Source organism: Macrobrachium rosenbergii, chromosome 27, assembly GCF_040412425.1.
Source record: "Macrobrachium rosenbergii isolate ZJJX-2024 chromosome 27, ASM4041242v1, whole genome shotgun sequence".
NCBI lineage: Eukaryota > Metazoa > Arthropoda > Malacostraca > Decapoda > Palaemonidae > Macrobrachium > Macrobrachium rosenbergii.
The window spans coordinates 23,517,398-23,534,508 of NC_089767.1; the positions used below are offsets into that span (position 1 = coordinate 23,517,398).

The 17,111-nt window shown below is 34.7% G+C and overlaps 1 protein-coding gene across 1 annotated transcript in view; it reads right to left on the minus strand.

The window, feature by feature from the left end:
- The window catches only part of LOC136853497 (CD151 antigen-like), a 119,807-nt gene that overhangs the window by 32,799 nt on the left and 69,897 nt on the right, over nt 1-17,111 (minus strand). Inside the window, exon 2 of the mRNA XM_067129151.1 lies at nt 11,073-11,170. Within this exon, the coding sequence (XP_066985252.1) occupies nt 11,073-11,170 (98 nt within the window). The remainder of the gene's footprint in view (nt 1-11,072; nt 11,171-17,111) is intronic.

Below are 17,111 nucleotides of genomic sequence, written 5' to 3' on the forward strand. Positions count from 1 at the left end.
TATATATATATATATATATATATATATATATATATATATATATATGTGAGTATATATGTGTGTGTGTATATATAGAGAGGTAGAGAGAGAGAGAGAGAGAGAGAGAGAGAGAGAGAGAGAGGGGGATCTTGCTCATGCTAATTTCATACAAATTACAAAAACTCATCCATACGTATGAACTGTTTATTATAAATGGACAACAAAAAAATGGCTTTCCTCTTATCATTACAGAAAATCATACAAATCTACAAATACACAAAAACCAGTTTATAATCCGAAGCTGACTTCGCATAATGGTCAGCAAGAGGTAAAATAGTGACGAATATGAACGCAGGAACAGTGACACGTCATGGTGATGATGCACTGGAAGAATAAAAAAAAAAAAAGACTGACCCTCCTCAAGGTAACGTGGGACGTATCGTCCGTGACCTTTGCATCTCTTCGCCCCTACGAAGTAATTCTCAAGAGGCCGCAGTGGGTGGATTACTTGGAATTACATTTATACTTTTACCCCTACACATGCACAGTATGACGAACAACCTCTTCCACTCGTGTGTAGGCATGCATGCATACACACACACACATACATACACACACCTACGCATACATTTTTTTACATGCTCTACGTAGACAACACACACACACACACACATACAAACAGACACACCTACATGTACAGTTTTTTATGCACTACGTAGGTAACACTCACACATACACACACCTCTACGTGCACTTTTTTTTATGCACTGCGTAGGTAAAACTGACACAGTGACACACACACAACCACACACATATACGCACCTACACTTACATTTTTCTACACGCACTGAATAGGTAATACACATACACACACACCTACATGTATACTTTTTGACATGCACTGCATAGGTAACACTGACACACATACACACACACACATCTACACACACACACACACCTGCACTAACACTTTTTTTTTTACATGCACGCCATACGTAACACTGACACACACATACACACACACCTACAAGTACACTTTTTTACATGCACTGCATAGGTAACACTGACACACATACGCACACACACATACCTACATACACTTTTTCTATACATGCCCTGCATAGATAACCTGGAATGTGTTTACCGGGAATCGAAGGGTGGGGAAGGCTGCTTCAGGAAATTCCAAGCAACGCTTTGAGATGACTGGTAAACAAGGAGAGAGAGAGAGAGAGAGAGAGAGAGAGAGAGAGAGAGAGAGAGAGAGAGAGAGAGACTTCATGGCCATTATCACATGTGCAATGTGATAATCTCATATTTATCTTTTATTTATGTTTTTAAAGTTTTACAAATTGATCAGATTACAGTAATTCTAAATTTTTTTCTGTCATAATGGGTGGAAGATGTTGCGTAAATTTCAGAAGACAAACAAAAAACAAACGAACCCATAAACCTTTCTTAAGTTTTTTTGTCTTAATGGGTGGAACATATATTGCGTAAATTTCAGAAAACAAACAAAAAACAAACGAACCCATAAACCTTTCTTAAGTTTTTTGTCTTAATGGGTGGAACATATATTGCGTAAATTTCAGAAAACAAACAAAAAACAAACGAACTCATAAACCTTTCTTAATTTTTTTTCTGTCTTAATGGGTGGAATATATATTGCGTAAATTTCAGAAAACAAACAAAAAACAAACGAACTCATAAACCTTTCCTAAGTTTTTTCTGTCTTAATGGGTGGAACATATATTGCGTCAATTTCAGAAAACAAACAAAAAACAAACGAACTCATAAACCTTTCTTAATTTTTTTTCTGTCTTAATGGGTGGAACATATTTTGCGTCAATTTCAGAAAACAAACAAAAAACAAACGAACTCATAAACCTTTCCTAAGTTTTTTCTGTCTTAATGGGTGGAACATATATTGCGTCAATTTCAGAAAACAAGGATTTATACGAAGAAATAAGGTGAAAGAATTAATTAGAAGAAAGAAATTAACTCTGGCCTTCGCTCAGTATATGAAGTTTTCCTCAACGGGTCTTGTTCATATAAAGGATGCTGAACTTAAGACAAGAATGTACTGAAAAATCATGTTTGATATAAAAACAACAACTTTTAAAAAAGATAAGTGAAACAATGGCTCCATTGTCCCCTTGTTTTGCCAGCTCTCGTCCTTCTTTCTGCCTGACAGATAGGCTATGTGGCTTAAAACTTTTCTAAGAGATTCTGATGAAATTTGAAAATGTCGACCTACTATATAGAAAACGTCCTCTAATAGATTAGTGGGGTAAGTAGTTATTCCTTTAAATATTGGTGTTATGATAGACTTAATACTTTATTCAAATTACTGAATTCTGTTAAACTTTTTTGGTAGCAACCTGAAACCGGTAGGAGGAATCTGTTATGCTTTAAGGGGAGTCTGATACGGTCCAGTGCGCCTCTAATAGTGTTCATAAGGATAAAAATGTGTTCCGACATTCGTTTGTGTAAGGCATGCTCGCGCACACATATTACACACACACACACACACACACACATATATATATATATATATATATATATATATATATATATATATATATATGTGTGTGTATATATATATATATATATATATGTGTGTGTGTGTGTGTGTGTGTGTGTGTGTGTGCATGTATAAGGTGTGAGCATGTATAAGGTGTATATATATATATATATATATATATATATATATATATATATATATATATATATATATATATATATATATATATTATATATATAGCCTATATATACATACATACATTGCATGTCATGACTTTTAATTTAAAGTCAAGAGAAAGTAAAGCCAACATGATTACTATTTAACTACTGAATCTAGACGATCCTTAAAAAGTTAAAATTAATAACTTTGACAAAATCAGTCATTTCATGAACGGCTCGCAATCTTCTGGATACTTCGAACCTTGCTGTTCCAATATCCATTGTTCCCTTCCATCCACAAGTCTCAAAAATCATTTACCCTTTTCACCAACCGTCATCTTCCATTCTCGTCACGTTGAGCAAATCGCCTGAAGGACTCATTTTCAACCATACTAAACTGTTTTTGCAGCCAGTACAAATACGAAACCGGTTTCATACAATGACTGTGAAAAATCAGTGGAATGCAAGAGGGTGTTCTGACTAGAAGGTCAAGTTCTTGATTCCGTGGTCTATTCATTTCTACGCTGACAAATAACCTCAGCAGCTCATTTTTTTTTTATTGGCTTTCAACACACTTCACTTCCTTAAGGATTAGGTGGTTCAACAAGTATTTTGTACAAACGAACTTATTTTTATCATATCAAGCAATTATTTTCTTTTACCGTGCTCCCTCTTTATTCCCGAATTTGCTATCAGATTAATAAGTTCTTTTCTCATCAGCTAAACGTATTCCCAAATAGCTTATAAGAGTCAACCAGTCTCGTGATCCATCTTCCTAACAGTCACTTTTCTAACTAGACTGATTTCGTTGTGACTGGCAACTGCTGACGATTAACTCTAGGGCTTGCAAACACCATCTAATTTACATTCCATATGAATCTTTTCTTCTTTCCTTTGGATTTCTCTGGCTTCTCTTATCGCTTTGTCCACATAAATATGGAGCAGCCTCTGACCAGCATCAAGTCTCATGTGAGGTCTATATTTATACCAATATTCTTATTTAAGCTTCATTTTCATCATCCTCAGTACACTGCTCTTTTCCTAGCTAGCCATCAGATATGTCTCTAACTCTTTGCTCTTTTCCTAGCTAGCCGTCAGATATCTCTCTAACTCTTTGCTCTTTTCTAACTCTTTTTGCTCTTTTCCTAGCTAGCCGTCAGATATCTCTCTAACTCTTTTGCTCTTTTCTAGCTGGCTATCATATATCACTCAACTCTTTGAGCTAGCCATCAGATATCTCTAACTCTTTGCTCTTTTCCTAGCTTTCTCATCAGATATCACTCTAACTCTTTGCTCTTTTCCTAGCTAGCCATCAGATATGTCTCTAACTCTTTGCTCTTTTCCTAGCTGGCTATCATATATCACTCCAACTCTTTGCTGTTTCCCTAGCTACCAATCAGATATCTCTCTAACTCTTTGCTCTTTTCCTAGCTAGCCATCAGATATCTCTCTAACTCTTTGCTCTTTTCCTAGCTTTCCATCAGATATCACTCTAACTCTTTGCTCTTTTCCTAGCTAGCCATCAGATATCTCTCTAACTCTTTGCTCTTTTCCTAGCTAGCCATCAGATATCTCTCTAACTCTTTGCTCTTTTCCTAGCTTTCCATCTGATATCACTCTAACTCATTGCTCTTTTCCTAGCTAGCCATCAGATATCACTTTAACTCTTTGCTCTTTTCCTAGCTGGCCATCTGATATTTTCACTTTCTAACTCTTTGCTCTTTTCCTCTAGCCATAATATCTCTCTAACCATCTTTTCCTAGATATCAGATATCACTCTAACTCTTTGCTCTCTTCCTAGCTAGCCATCAGATATCACTCTAACTCTTTGCTCTTTTCCTAGCTAGCCATCAGATATCACTCTAAGTCTTTGCTCTTTTCCTAGCTAGCCATCAAATATCACCCTTAACTCTTTGCTCTTTTCCTAGCTAGCCATCAGATATCTCTCTAACTCTTTGCTCTTTTTCTTTAGCCATCTGAAAAACTCTTTGCTTTTTAACCATCTTCAAACTCTTTGCTCTCTTCCTACTGAATAAACTTATTCTAGATTTCATCACTCTAACTCTTTGCTCTTTTCCTATAAAAGATCTGTTCTTTCTGCTAGCCATCAGATATCTTTTTTTGCTCTTTTCCTATAGAAGGATATCAACTTATTCCTCTGGCATCCTTTCTCTTCCCATTATTCCTAACTCATTAATAAATGCCTTAACTACATCTTTTCCTAGCTAGGTAATTACTTTAACTCTTTGCTCTTTCCATCAGATATCTGCAATGTCTTTTCGAAAACCGTTTTATAAACCATCTTTATAAATATTTCATATATAAAATCTGCTATATCTTTTATATAGAAGGAGTCAGTTATTCCTCACATCCTTTCCTTCCCATTATTCCCTCATTAATAAATACCTTATACATCCGGGCTATAATTAGAACGCTCTTGCTGTCATTAATATATATAAATATATATATATATATATATATATATATATATATATATATATATATATATATATATATATATGTGTGTGTATGCATGTATGTATGTATTTGTGTATGCATGTATATGGCAATAAATACGACGGTCTAGAAGTAACTCGAAGATTAACCATACATTCGCAGAGTTGTTAAGATGTCTGGCGGCTCGGAAACTATCTGAGCAATCATTGGTCTTCCGAGTCACGCCTCAGTGAGAACTCTATAGACTGTCTGATTTCAGTAGCTTCCTAAAGGTGCTCCAACACTGGATAAACACCAAACATTTATTATTTTGGGAACTTTATACAAGAAAGCGGATATCACACACGCGCTAGAGCGTGCGAACGTCAAATTTCGTGGAGTTCCGCCAATTTAAAGCAGAAATTAAGTGCGAAGATTTTCTTCGATAACTTGCACATCTCGAAAATAGCAAGGTGTATAACACATATACAAAAGAACAAACACACACGCATGCGTACATACATTATATATATATATATATATATATATATATATATATATATATATGTGTGTGTGTGTGTGTGTGTGTGTATATATATATATATATATATATATATATATATATATATATATATATATATATATATATATATATATATATATATATATATATATATATATATATATATATATATATATATATATATATATATATATATATATATATATAAATATATATATATATATAAATATATATATATATATATATATATATATATATATATATATATATATATATATATATATATATATATATATATATATATATATATATATATATATATTCGTATCATATAGATATCCATATATACGAGGGGGCTTCAAAAAGTTCATGGAAAACATCCATATCTGCTAAGTTTATGGACAAATTTGGTTTTCATTACAACTGCTTATTATTTCACCAATTCTTTATCCCTGTTGAACAGGAACCATCATATGCATGTAACAACGCTGTACCAGTAGTCTGAAGTTAGCAATCACTCGAGTAGCACGGATTCCAACAAAATCGAGGCCAGAACAAACATCAAATTCCTGGTGAAGCTAGGCTAGAAGAACAGTCAAATCATCGATGCTTTGCAGCAAGTTTATGGGGATAATGCCCCAAAGAAATCAACCACCTACAAATGGATAACTCGTTTTAGAAGTGGAAGAGACGATGTTGAAGATGATCCTCGAAGTGGCAGGCCACCCACGTCAGTTTGTGAGGAAAACATTGATGCAGTTCGTAACCTGATTGAAAAGGATAGGCAAATTACCACTGAATTAGTTGCCGATACCCTTAATATCTCTGTTGGCTCAGCTTATACAATTCTAGTGGAAAACTTGGGGATGAAGAAGCTTTCTGCTAGGTGGGTCCCAAAGCTGTTGCGCCCTGATCAGCAGCAAACAAGGGCAGGCCTTTCAACAGCAATTTTGAACAAGTGGGATGAAGACCCTGAAGCATTTCTAGATAGAATCGTTACCGGTGATGAAACGTGGCTCTACCAATATGATCCCGAAGATAAAACTCAATCAAAACAGTGGCTGCCAAGGGGTGGAAGAGCCCCATCAAAGCAAAATAAGAACGTTCAAGAGGGATGGTCATGGCCACCGTTTTCTGGGATGCAAAGGGGATTTTGCTAGTTGACTTCCTTGAAAACAGAACAACAATCAATGCTGATTATTACAAGGGAGTTTTGAGAAAATTGGCTGAGAAAATTGCTGGGAAAACGTCCAGGAAAGCTGCATCGGCGAGTCCTTTTCCATTACGACAATGCCCGGCTCATGGCGCTCGCAAGACGCAAGCTGTGTTACGTGAATTTCGGTGGGAAATCATTCAGCATCCACCTGATAGTCCTGATTTAGCCCCTAGTGACTTCTTTTTGTTTCCCAAACTGAAAAAATCCTTGAAAGGCATCAAACATTCGTCAGTTGGAGATGTGAAAAACGCTGCTTTGACACGGTTCAGATCACAAGGCCCCCAGTTTTATGCAGATGGTCTTAAAGGCTGGTACCAACAATTGCAAACAAGTATTGACTTGATGGATCATATGTTGAAAAATAAAAATCATAACTTGAATAGTTTCTTTTATTTTTTCCTTTTCTATGAACTTTTTGAAGCCCCTTCGTATATATATATACAGTGTGTATGTATTTATGTATATATGTATGTATGTATGTGTGAACGCTTGTATTCAGTGTTAAATGAACGTAGAGTTGCATAACTTAATCTCTTCTCTACCTTATAACGCTTCTAACAAATACGCTTTACTTTAACGACATAATACCTGATCGGAGTACGATAGACGACAACAGCGTGAAAATTAAAAATAAAATAAACATAGAAAAAAAAGAAAAATGGCTAAAAAACGAGTCGCTAAATATAAAAACATATATATAAAAAAAGGGCCCGCAGGGCTAAACCTCTTGGTGGCGCGTCGGTAATGAACCGAAGGATATTTGAGTAAGTGCTAATTAAGTCATAGTAAATCTCGCCCTACCATCTGTGCAAATAGTTCACGCACGTAGCTTTGGAGAGAGAGAGAGAGAGAGAGAGAGAGAGAGAGAGAGAGAGAGAGAGAGAGAGAGAGAGAGAGAGAGAGAGAGAGAATTTCCCCAGACATTTTAGTAAAATGTTTCAGTACTTTTCCATACATTTGGTGTTTTAGAATTTCACAGGATTATGGAGTTAACACACTTAACTAATCTCTCTCTCTCTCTCTCTCTCTCTCTCTCTCTCTCTCTCTCTCTCTCTATATATATATATATATATATATATATATATATATATATATATATATACGCATATATATGTCTATATATAAAATATTTTCCTTTTCTCGTTACTCTTCGAGCGAGAAAACTTATGTGTTAGAGAGAGAGAGAGAGAGAGAGAGAGAGAGAGAGAGAGAGAGAGAGAGAGAGAGAGAGAGAGAGAGAGAGAGACAGCAGGCTAGTGACTTTCACTGATCTTCTGGTCATGTTTTAATTCCAAAATTAGCATGGAGTGAAATGGACTAATTCAACATGAGTGTCGCATTACCGCTTCGAAACATCGATACAGAAGATAAAAACCATTACTTCCTCTTTTAATACTCTGACATAAGAACCACTACTGAATAATACCTGACCTCGCAGGTACTTGATACCCCAGCTGCGTCTCTCGGGATACCTTGGGTTAAGCACCAATAAATAAGAAGTCCCACTGCTTATGCATAACGAATACCTCGGTCCCGTAACAAGCGTTCTTTTGTGGGGGGGAGGGGGGAGGACCAACATGAGAATGATGGGTTTAGGGCAGGTGGTTTTTGTCAATTACATACAGCACACCTGGTTGTTATTATGCGCGGCGAATACTTTTGCCAGGGACGCTCGTTCGGCGAATGGTGCAGAAATCGCTGGCTCTTTTGATAACGAATATATTGAATGTATTATTGAATAGAATAGAAATTTCTTGGAAGATGATGACCCCTCTCTGAGGCGGACTTCGTTGGAAAGAATGCTATTCTAATGCCAATGAGCCTATGTTGCGCCTTTTCAACTCTGTGTATGAGTTTCTCCTTGTCAGCAGGTGAAATATAAATTATTCATTATCCGGACGTTTCTGTAGTCCACACTACCATTTACCGAAGGTGAATGTCACCCTGGGTATGTAGATGGAATATTCATACGCGAAGACGAGTTTACAAAAGCGGAGGGCCAATATTATTCAATTTATTCATTCCAAACGTAGATTCCATCTAGAACTACAGTTGAAAACTTAATGGCTCTAACGGTAAGTCAAATTCTTAACGGCTGGACCTCACGAAATATAATACAAATAATGATGAAAACTGGGTTCGTTTTGGCAACATGTCTCGATGGAAAAACAGCTCAGTAATTGGAGATTCGATCAATATTAACAAGATCATAAAACCGTGGTAAAAAAGGTCCATTACCTAATGTCAGTTTAGATTTGCGACCATGAAATCTCTATTCGAGGACTTTGTATAATCTGCTGTTAAATGAGCTGAAGTTTTATGATTTATATTGAGAATTTTTTGGGGTTATAATTCTTTAACATGGCTGAAAGAGAACCTAAAAAAATGATATTCAAGAGTGACTAACGTCTATTTTTTACGATGACTATAATTTCTAATAAGCGCAATATATGGTAAAAATAGACTGTATTTAATAGGCATTATGATTAATATGACTTTTTGTGTGCACGACCGTATGCTTGTTTGTGAGTCTGTGTGTATGTTTTTTTTTTTTTTGTTGAGCAGACTTGTAGCTATTAGAAAAACAAACACACATTTGGCAAATCACAGCTTAACCTGAATTAGAAGTAAGCTCAATACAAGTGCACCTAAAAGCCGTGTGATAAAACTGCAACCTTAAGAGGTATTTAGTTCCAATGAGATATGTAACGAATGAAAACATGACCTCTTGTTGTAAGAAAAAGAGAAATTAATACCTACTACTGACCAATAACTCACATTCCATCTTTTCAGATTGCAAAGTAAATAAAAATGAGAACAGAAAAGAAATTTCTGTTCAGGATATTTACATGGAGACGGCAAAGATAAAAAAAAAAAAGATACTGATGAAATAAAGAAAAGAAGACAAAGAAACAACTTGAGTAAAACACGATAAAAGAGATACAGAAGATTTTAAGATGAGATCAAGAAAAACTTGAATAAAACAAGACAGATATATACCAAGGACTGTTCACATCTAAACAGATTTGCCTTGTGGCTACGTACCAAGGACTGTTCACATCTAAACAGATTTGCCTTGTGACTACGTACCAAGGACTGTTCACATCTAAACAGATTTGCCTTATGACTAACTGCCAAGGGCTGTTCACATCTAAACAAATTTGCCTTATGACCAACTGCCAAGGACTGTTCACATCTTACCACATTTGCCTTATGACTAACAACCAATGACTGTTCACATCTTAACAGATTTGCCTTATGACTAACTGCCAAGGCCTGTTCATATCTAAACAGATTTTACCTATGACTAACTGCCAAGGACTGTTCACATCTAAACAGATTTGCCTTATGACTAACTACTAAGGACTGTTCACATCCAAACAGATTTGCCTTACGACTGATTGCCAAGGACTGTTCACATCTAAACAGATTTGCCTTACGACTAACCATCTGGCGAAATCATAATACTGACGATGTGAAATTCCACTTGTCTGAAAAGACAAATCAATAAGTCTGGTTATAAAAAAAGTCTAAAGAAATATACGAGAAAGGAACTGAGCAACAGTTACAGAAGACCAGTTTTGCAAACGAGGTACATGAATAAAGACACGTTTGTACTTCAGGATGATGTCTTTAAGATGAATACTGAACAGGAGTGAAACCAATTTTGGGTAGTCATTGAATGCGATGAATAATTGATGTGAAATTGATGATTACAAACGCATCAACAATATAATCATTACCTCATTATGTAATGCAAAACAAATGATCCGGGCCGTCAAAGGTGATGTCAAAATAGACCATCTTGTAAGTATAGTAAATTTTTTCTTTTGTAAAAGAAAGATGGTATTCCACTGAAACATAATGTTTCTGAAAATACTCTAAAATATAATCAGAGAGAGAGAGAGAGAGAGAGAGAGAGAGAGAGAGAGAGAGAGAGAGAGAGAGAGAGAGAGAGAGAGAGAGAGAGAGAGCTTGGATGACTTGAAAAAATTTCATTTTCATTGTCGTGTGAGAGAGAGAGAGAGAGAGAGAGAGAGAGAGAGAGAGAGAGAGAGAGAGGGGGCTTTAATGACGTCTTGAAAAAACTTCATTTTCAACGTCCTGTGTGTATGTGTGAGAGAGAGAGAGAGAGAGAGAGAGAGAGAGAGAGAGAGAGAGAGAGAGAGAATCAGATAAAACTCTTATAAACACGAGTACACTTAAACGTTACAAGGAGCTTAAGATTAAGTAACTTACCAAGAATATGAAATTGAAGATGAAGAGGACATACTTCAAGAAGTTGATGCTACAGCATCCCCGTTCTCTGGGAGGTTTCCTGTATGACGTATCGGGGCCTGTGGACAGACAAAAAGAAAAAAGTGATTAGATGCTAAGAGAGAGAGAGAGAGAGAGAGAGAGAGAGAGAGAGAGAGAGAGAGAGAGAGAGGGGGGGGAAATAGTTTGGAAAAGGGAATTTCTTTAAGAGAGAGAGAGAGAGAGAGAGAGAGAGAGAGAGAGAGAGAGAGAGAGAGAGAAATTGGGGAAAGGATAGTTTGGAAAAGTGGATTTCTTTAAATAGTTAAGAGAGAGAGAGAGGCTATAAATTTGGGAAAGGATATCTTTTAGTTAAGAGAGAGGGAGAGGCTATAAATTTGGGAAAAGATATCTTTAATTTCAGAGAGAGAGAGAGAGAGAGAGAGAGAGAGACGAGGGGGAAATACCTCTGAAAAGTGGGATGGATATCTTTGAATCTTCATTCAGAACAGCTCCATATTTAGCAGAAGAGCTTAAGCAACACGACCTACCGACCGCACGCCCGAGCAATGAACAAGTGACGTGTTCCAATATTTCCTTTCATGGCGATCTCTCGAGAACAGGATTTGTAGCAACAGGAGGCTAAACAACATTTTCCTTTTTTCATTTGAGAAACACATTTACTTCACGTGTAATCCATTACCATTATCAGGTGATTGTCCTACAGCGCTAAAGGGAACAGGAAAAATCGGGAATTCCCACTGGAATTATAGCAGGAAAATCCGGAATTCCCAATAAGTTATAACAGGGAAAATCCGGAATTCCCACTGGAGTTATAACAGGAAAAATCTGGAATTCCCACTGGAGTTTTAATAGGGAAAATCCAGAATTCCCACTGGAGTTATAACAAGGAAAATCCGGAATTCCCACTGGAGTTATAACAGGGAAAATCCGGAATTCCCACTGGAGCTATAACAGGAAAAATCCAGAATTCCCACTGGAGTTATAACAGGGAAAATTCGGAATTCCCACTGGAGTTATAACAGTGAAAATCCGGAATTCCCACTGGAGTTATAACAGGGAAATCCGGAATTCCCACTGGAGTTACAACAGGGCAAATCCGGAATTCCCAATGGAGTTATAACAGGCCAAATCCGAATTTCCACTGGAGTTATAACAGGGAAAATCCGGAATTCCCACTGGAGTTATGGCAGGAAAAATCCGGAATTCCCACTGGAGATATAACAGGGAAAATCCGAAATTCCCACTGGAGTTATAACAGTGAAAATCCGGAATTCCCACTGGAGTTATAACAGGGAAATCCGGAATTCCCACTGGAGTTATAACAGGAAAAATCCAGAATTCCCAATGGAGTCATAACAGGCTAAATATGAATTCCCACTGGAGATAACAGAGAAAATTCGGAATTTTTATTTTTATAACATATTCCCATATGCGTTATAACATGAAAATGTTCCCACTGGAGTTATAACAGGGAAAATCCGTTCTGCACTGGATTTAAATAAATGTGGATTTGAAAAATCCAGAATTCCATGGAGTTATAACAGGGAAAATCCGGAATTCTCACTGGGTTATAAAGGGCAAATCCGAAGTTCCACTGGAGTTTGAGAAAAATCATTTTCTGCTGCACTGGTTCTTGTTATGTGATTACGAGATTAATTTTTTAGTTATAGTTATATATATATATATCAATGGGATAGTTGTAATGATGTTCACCTAAGAATATTGAAAAAAGTTCTTTTCGATTTAAACTATTTGGTTTTTAGTCCAGTTACTGAAAAAGTATCATTTGGATAAATGAACTATTTCCACTTTAGATTATTGAAAAAGTATCATTTTCTATTGAACTATTCTTGTCACATACGATTATTGAAAAAGTTCATAATTTTATGCAATGGGAACTATTCGTGTTTCATTTTATTGAAAAAGTATCGTTTTCTATTGAACTATTTCTGCCACATACGATTACTGGAAAAAGTATCATTTTCCTATTGAACTATTCCTGCCACATACGATTATTTAAAAAGTATCAATTTTGTTGTCGAACTATTCCTGCCACATACGATTATTGAAAAAGGTATCATTTTCTATTGAACTATTCCTGCCACATACGATTATTGAAAAAAAAGTATCATTTTCTATCGAACTATTCCTGCCACATACGATTATTAAAAAAGTATCATTTTTTATTGAACTATTCCTGCCACATGTGATTATTGAAAAAAGTATAATTTTCTATTGAACTATTCCTGCCACATACGATTATTGAAAAAGTATCATTTTCTATTGAACTATTCCTGCCACATACGATTATTGAAAAAAGTATAATTTTCTATTGAACTATTCCTGCCACATACGATTATTGAAAAAAAGTATAATTTTCTATTGAACTATTCCTGCCACATACGGTTATGTAATGCATCGCAGTTAAAAGCATTAAAATAAAATTACTAATTTTCCTTAAAAAGATTATTGAGAGTGATATTTGTGGCATCAACAACAGGGGCCTTGGACTAATCACAGAAATTATTTTTATGTCAGGGGGGTCTTTTCGTAACAAGAAAAAAGAAATCATCTTCATATAAACTTAATATCTGAAAGATTTTGAAATTCTACTCTGTACCTTTTTCTGTAACTCTCTTAAGAAACTGCCACGTACCATACAGTACACATTAGCGAAGCTGAGTCCATCCTCTCAGGTAGAAACATCACGTTCCTCAGGTGACAATCCTCCATATTAAATACTACTCCAAGGTCTGCAACCTCAGGAATGCCTGATTGAATGACTTTTTCTTCCCTTACAAGTTGAGAGATTTTTTCTCTTAGTGATTTCGCTGACTCCCATAACCTTTACTCTTGCCAACAGCTGGTTGACTTGTTTCTTTGAGGTTTGTCCTTTCCACAAGCTTTCTCCCCTGTTTTGTTCCTTTTTTATTCACTTTATTTTCTCTATCTGGGGTTATTTCCAACTAAGATCATTCCTCGTACAGAGCTTCACATTACAAAAAAAGAGCAAATGGCTTACAGTCGATGTAATCTCATATTTATTCTGAATTACCTTAATACGTAGATTAGCTCCTTGTAAACAATTGAGTCAGCACCCATGTTCCTGTCCCTTATACTTCCCTGTACAGTACTGATGAAACAAACAAATAACGAAATATAGGATGTACAGTAAGTTAGGTTGTTTAAAATTCATTTACTGTCATTAAGGTTAACCATTCTCTTTCTTATTGACTTTCATAGGTCAGTGTGTATAATTATCCAGCACATTGCAGTTATTCACATTTTCCTTGTTTGATCTTCAAACCATGTGACCACTTCATGGAGTGACCACCGCTTCATTAGTTTTTCTGAGCGCAGAACAGGTTTTCACACTACAACGAACTTTGTATTGGGGTGAATGCATTGCCAGAATTCTAATAATGAAAGAGACGTAATGGACTTGGCCTCCATTACTTGGAACGTAAGAAAAATGTATTTCAAAATATCACTTTCAAACTTATAATGATATTCTGCAATGCTTCTTAATCATTAAGTCTTGTTCTAAGAAAAACTACTTTTGTCTCGTATTTACTCTGGTTTTTAATGATAGTGTTTTTCCACTTCTCTAAGATTTTTTCAGTCTTTAATTCACTCCACGGTAATTTTGCTTTACTATTGTCATGATTAGATAAATAATAAAGATGATTATTGGTCATATTTTCCCTTATGAATAAATAAAAGCACTACTAAGCTTCAATGGCATGAAAGCTTTACTTATCATAATATTCGAAGGACAAGTAGATTTTGTAGATCTCCCGTTCAAAAAAATGAGAAAAATACATTTAAATATATTCAGAATACTGGCCAAAACGCGGTCACTTACGGCTCAGTTCACGCCCCACCTCCCGGTAAGATGTTATCAGCAGTTGGTCATGAATTTTCAAAATATGCAGTTGATTTAAATTGAATCAAAACAAATATGCAAAATATGTCCTCTGCCAATTAGTGATTATTATTCTTCCTTCCTTTAGTTACCATCATTATTGTTGCTGTTAACATTATCAACATTTTATTATTATTATTATTATTATTATTATTATTATTATTATTATTATTATTATAAAAACATTAAAATAACACTATTAAACTGTAAAATAATATGATAATAATAATCATTATTATAACAATAAAAAATAGAAATGAAGTGTACATATTTCAATATTATTATTATTATTATTATTATTATTATTATTATTATTATTATTATTATTATTATTATTATTATTAAGTTGCACCACTCCCCAGCCGGACCCCAAAATCCCACATGACAACATCTGGCACTCTGCAGGCGCCGTGGGACACTGGTGTGCAACCCAGGCACGTCTGAGGGATGTCAAGTGACCTAAAAAAAGCATTCTCGCCACAGACGCATGACAGTGTTAGAAAACATTTCAAAAACATTTGGAAAACATTTGGAAAACATTTGGGAGACATTAGGAAACATTTGGAAAACATTTGGGAAATATTCGGGAAACATATGGAAACATTTGGGAAATATTTGGAAAGCATATGGAAACATTTGGAAAATATTTTGAAAACATTTGAAAAATATTTGGAAAACATATGGAAACATTTGGAAATCATTTGGGGAACATATGGAAAACATTTGGGAAACATTTGGAAAACATTTGAGAAGTATTTGGAAAACATATGGAAACATTTGGAAAACATTCGAGGAACATTTGGGAAACATTTACAAACGTTGTAGTTAACTGTTTCGTCATCATCAAGGTAATTGAGATGCTGGTTTCAACTCTTCAGTCGAATTTATAATACAGGACTTCATAACTTGCGTGGAATATAAAGAAGAGAGAGAGAGAGAGAGAGAGAGAGAGAGAGAGAGAGAGAGAGAGAAAATAACATCCAGCTGCCCTAAAATAACATCCAGCTACCATTTATGTCATGTTGTTCTTTTAGTCATATTGTTCTTTATATATATATATATATATATATATATATATATATATATATATATATATATATATATATATATATATATATATATATATCCAAGTAACTGTTACGCAATGAAAAAAATATATATATATACCTTCAGTTTCTAGGAAGGATGTACCACCTGACCTAGATAAAAATGTAATCGTATTACAGTTAATCCTATGCCATTCGCCTTGTGATATGCAGAATCACGGGATCAATTGCGTGTGCATTTATATATATATATATATATATATATATATATATATATATATATATATATATATATATATATATATATATATACATATATATATATATATATATATATATATATATATATATATATATATATATATGTGTGTGTGTGTGTGTATGTGTGTATGTATGTATAGATATGATTATGTATACTTATATATATCTGTATATATACACACATGTATATATACACCTTATATATATTTATATATATTTTTAACAATTGATTTATACATGAATTTTACAAAGATGATAAAAGCCAAAAATCAAATTCGTTTTCTAAGTATTCTCACATACATACATAATACATACATACATACATACATACATACATACATATATACATACACAACCTACCAGACACTACCCAGAAAAGTTAATATGCTATCATTGTGAAAGTAGAAGGCACTATTTCTAATGAATGCACAAGCATTAAAATTCTGGAACACTGACACCGTGAGTATCAGCTTAGCACAACTGGTGATATAGATGATTGTTGTAATTCTATAGATGATTGTTTAAAGGGGGTCAATTGCCTCCTTCTGGGTTACCGCACATTCTTTCTTTTTTTTATTTTTCTTATTTTTTTTATGGTTTTTTCCTTCCAACCAGGGCTAGATGGAGGCATTATTTTGCTTGTTCCTTACGAGCGAAAAATATGAAAAATTATTAATGATAACTCATGAGCTGTGCTGCTTACTACATAAATTTTTAAAAATTATTTTTGTAAATGAGGAATGGAAAATGATTGGTAGTAAGCATTACTTTGGACAACTTAGAAAC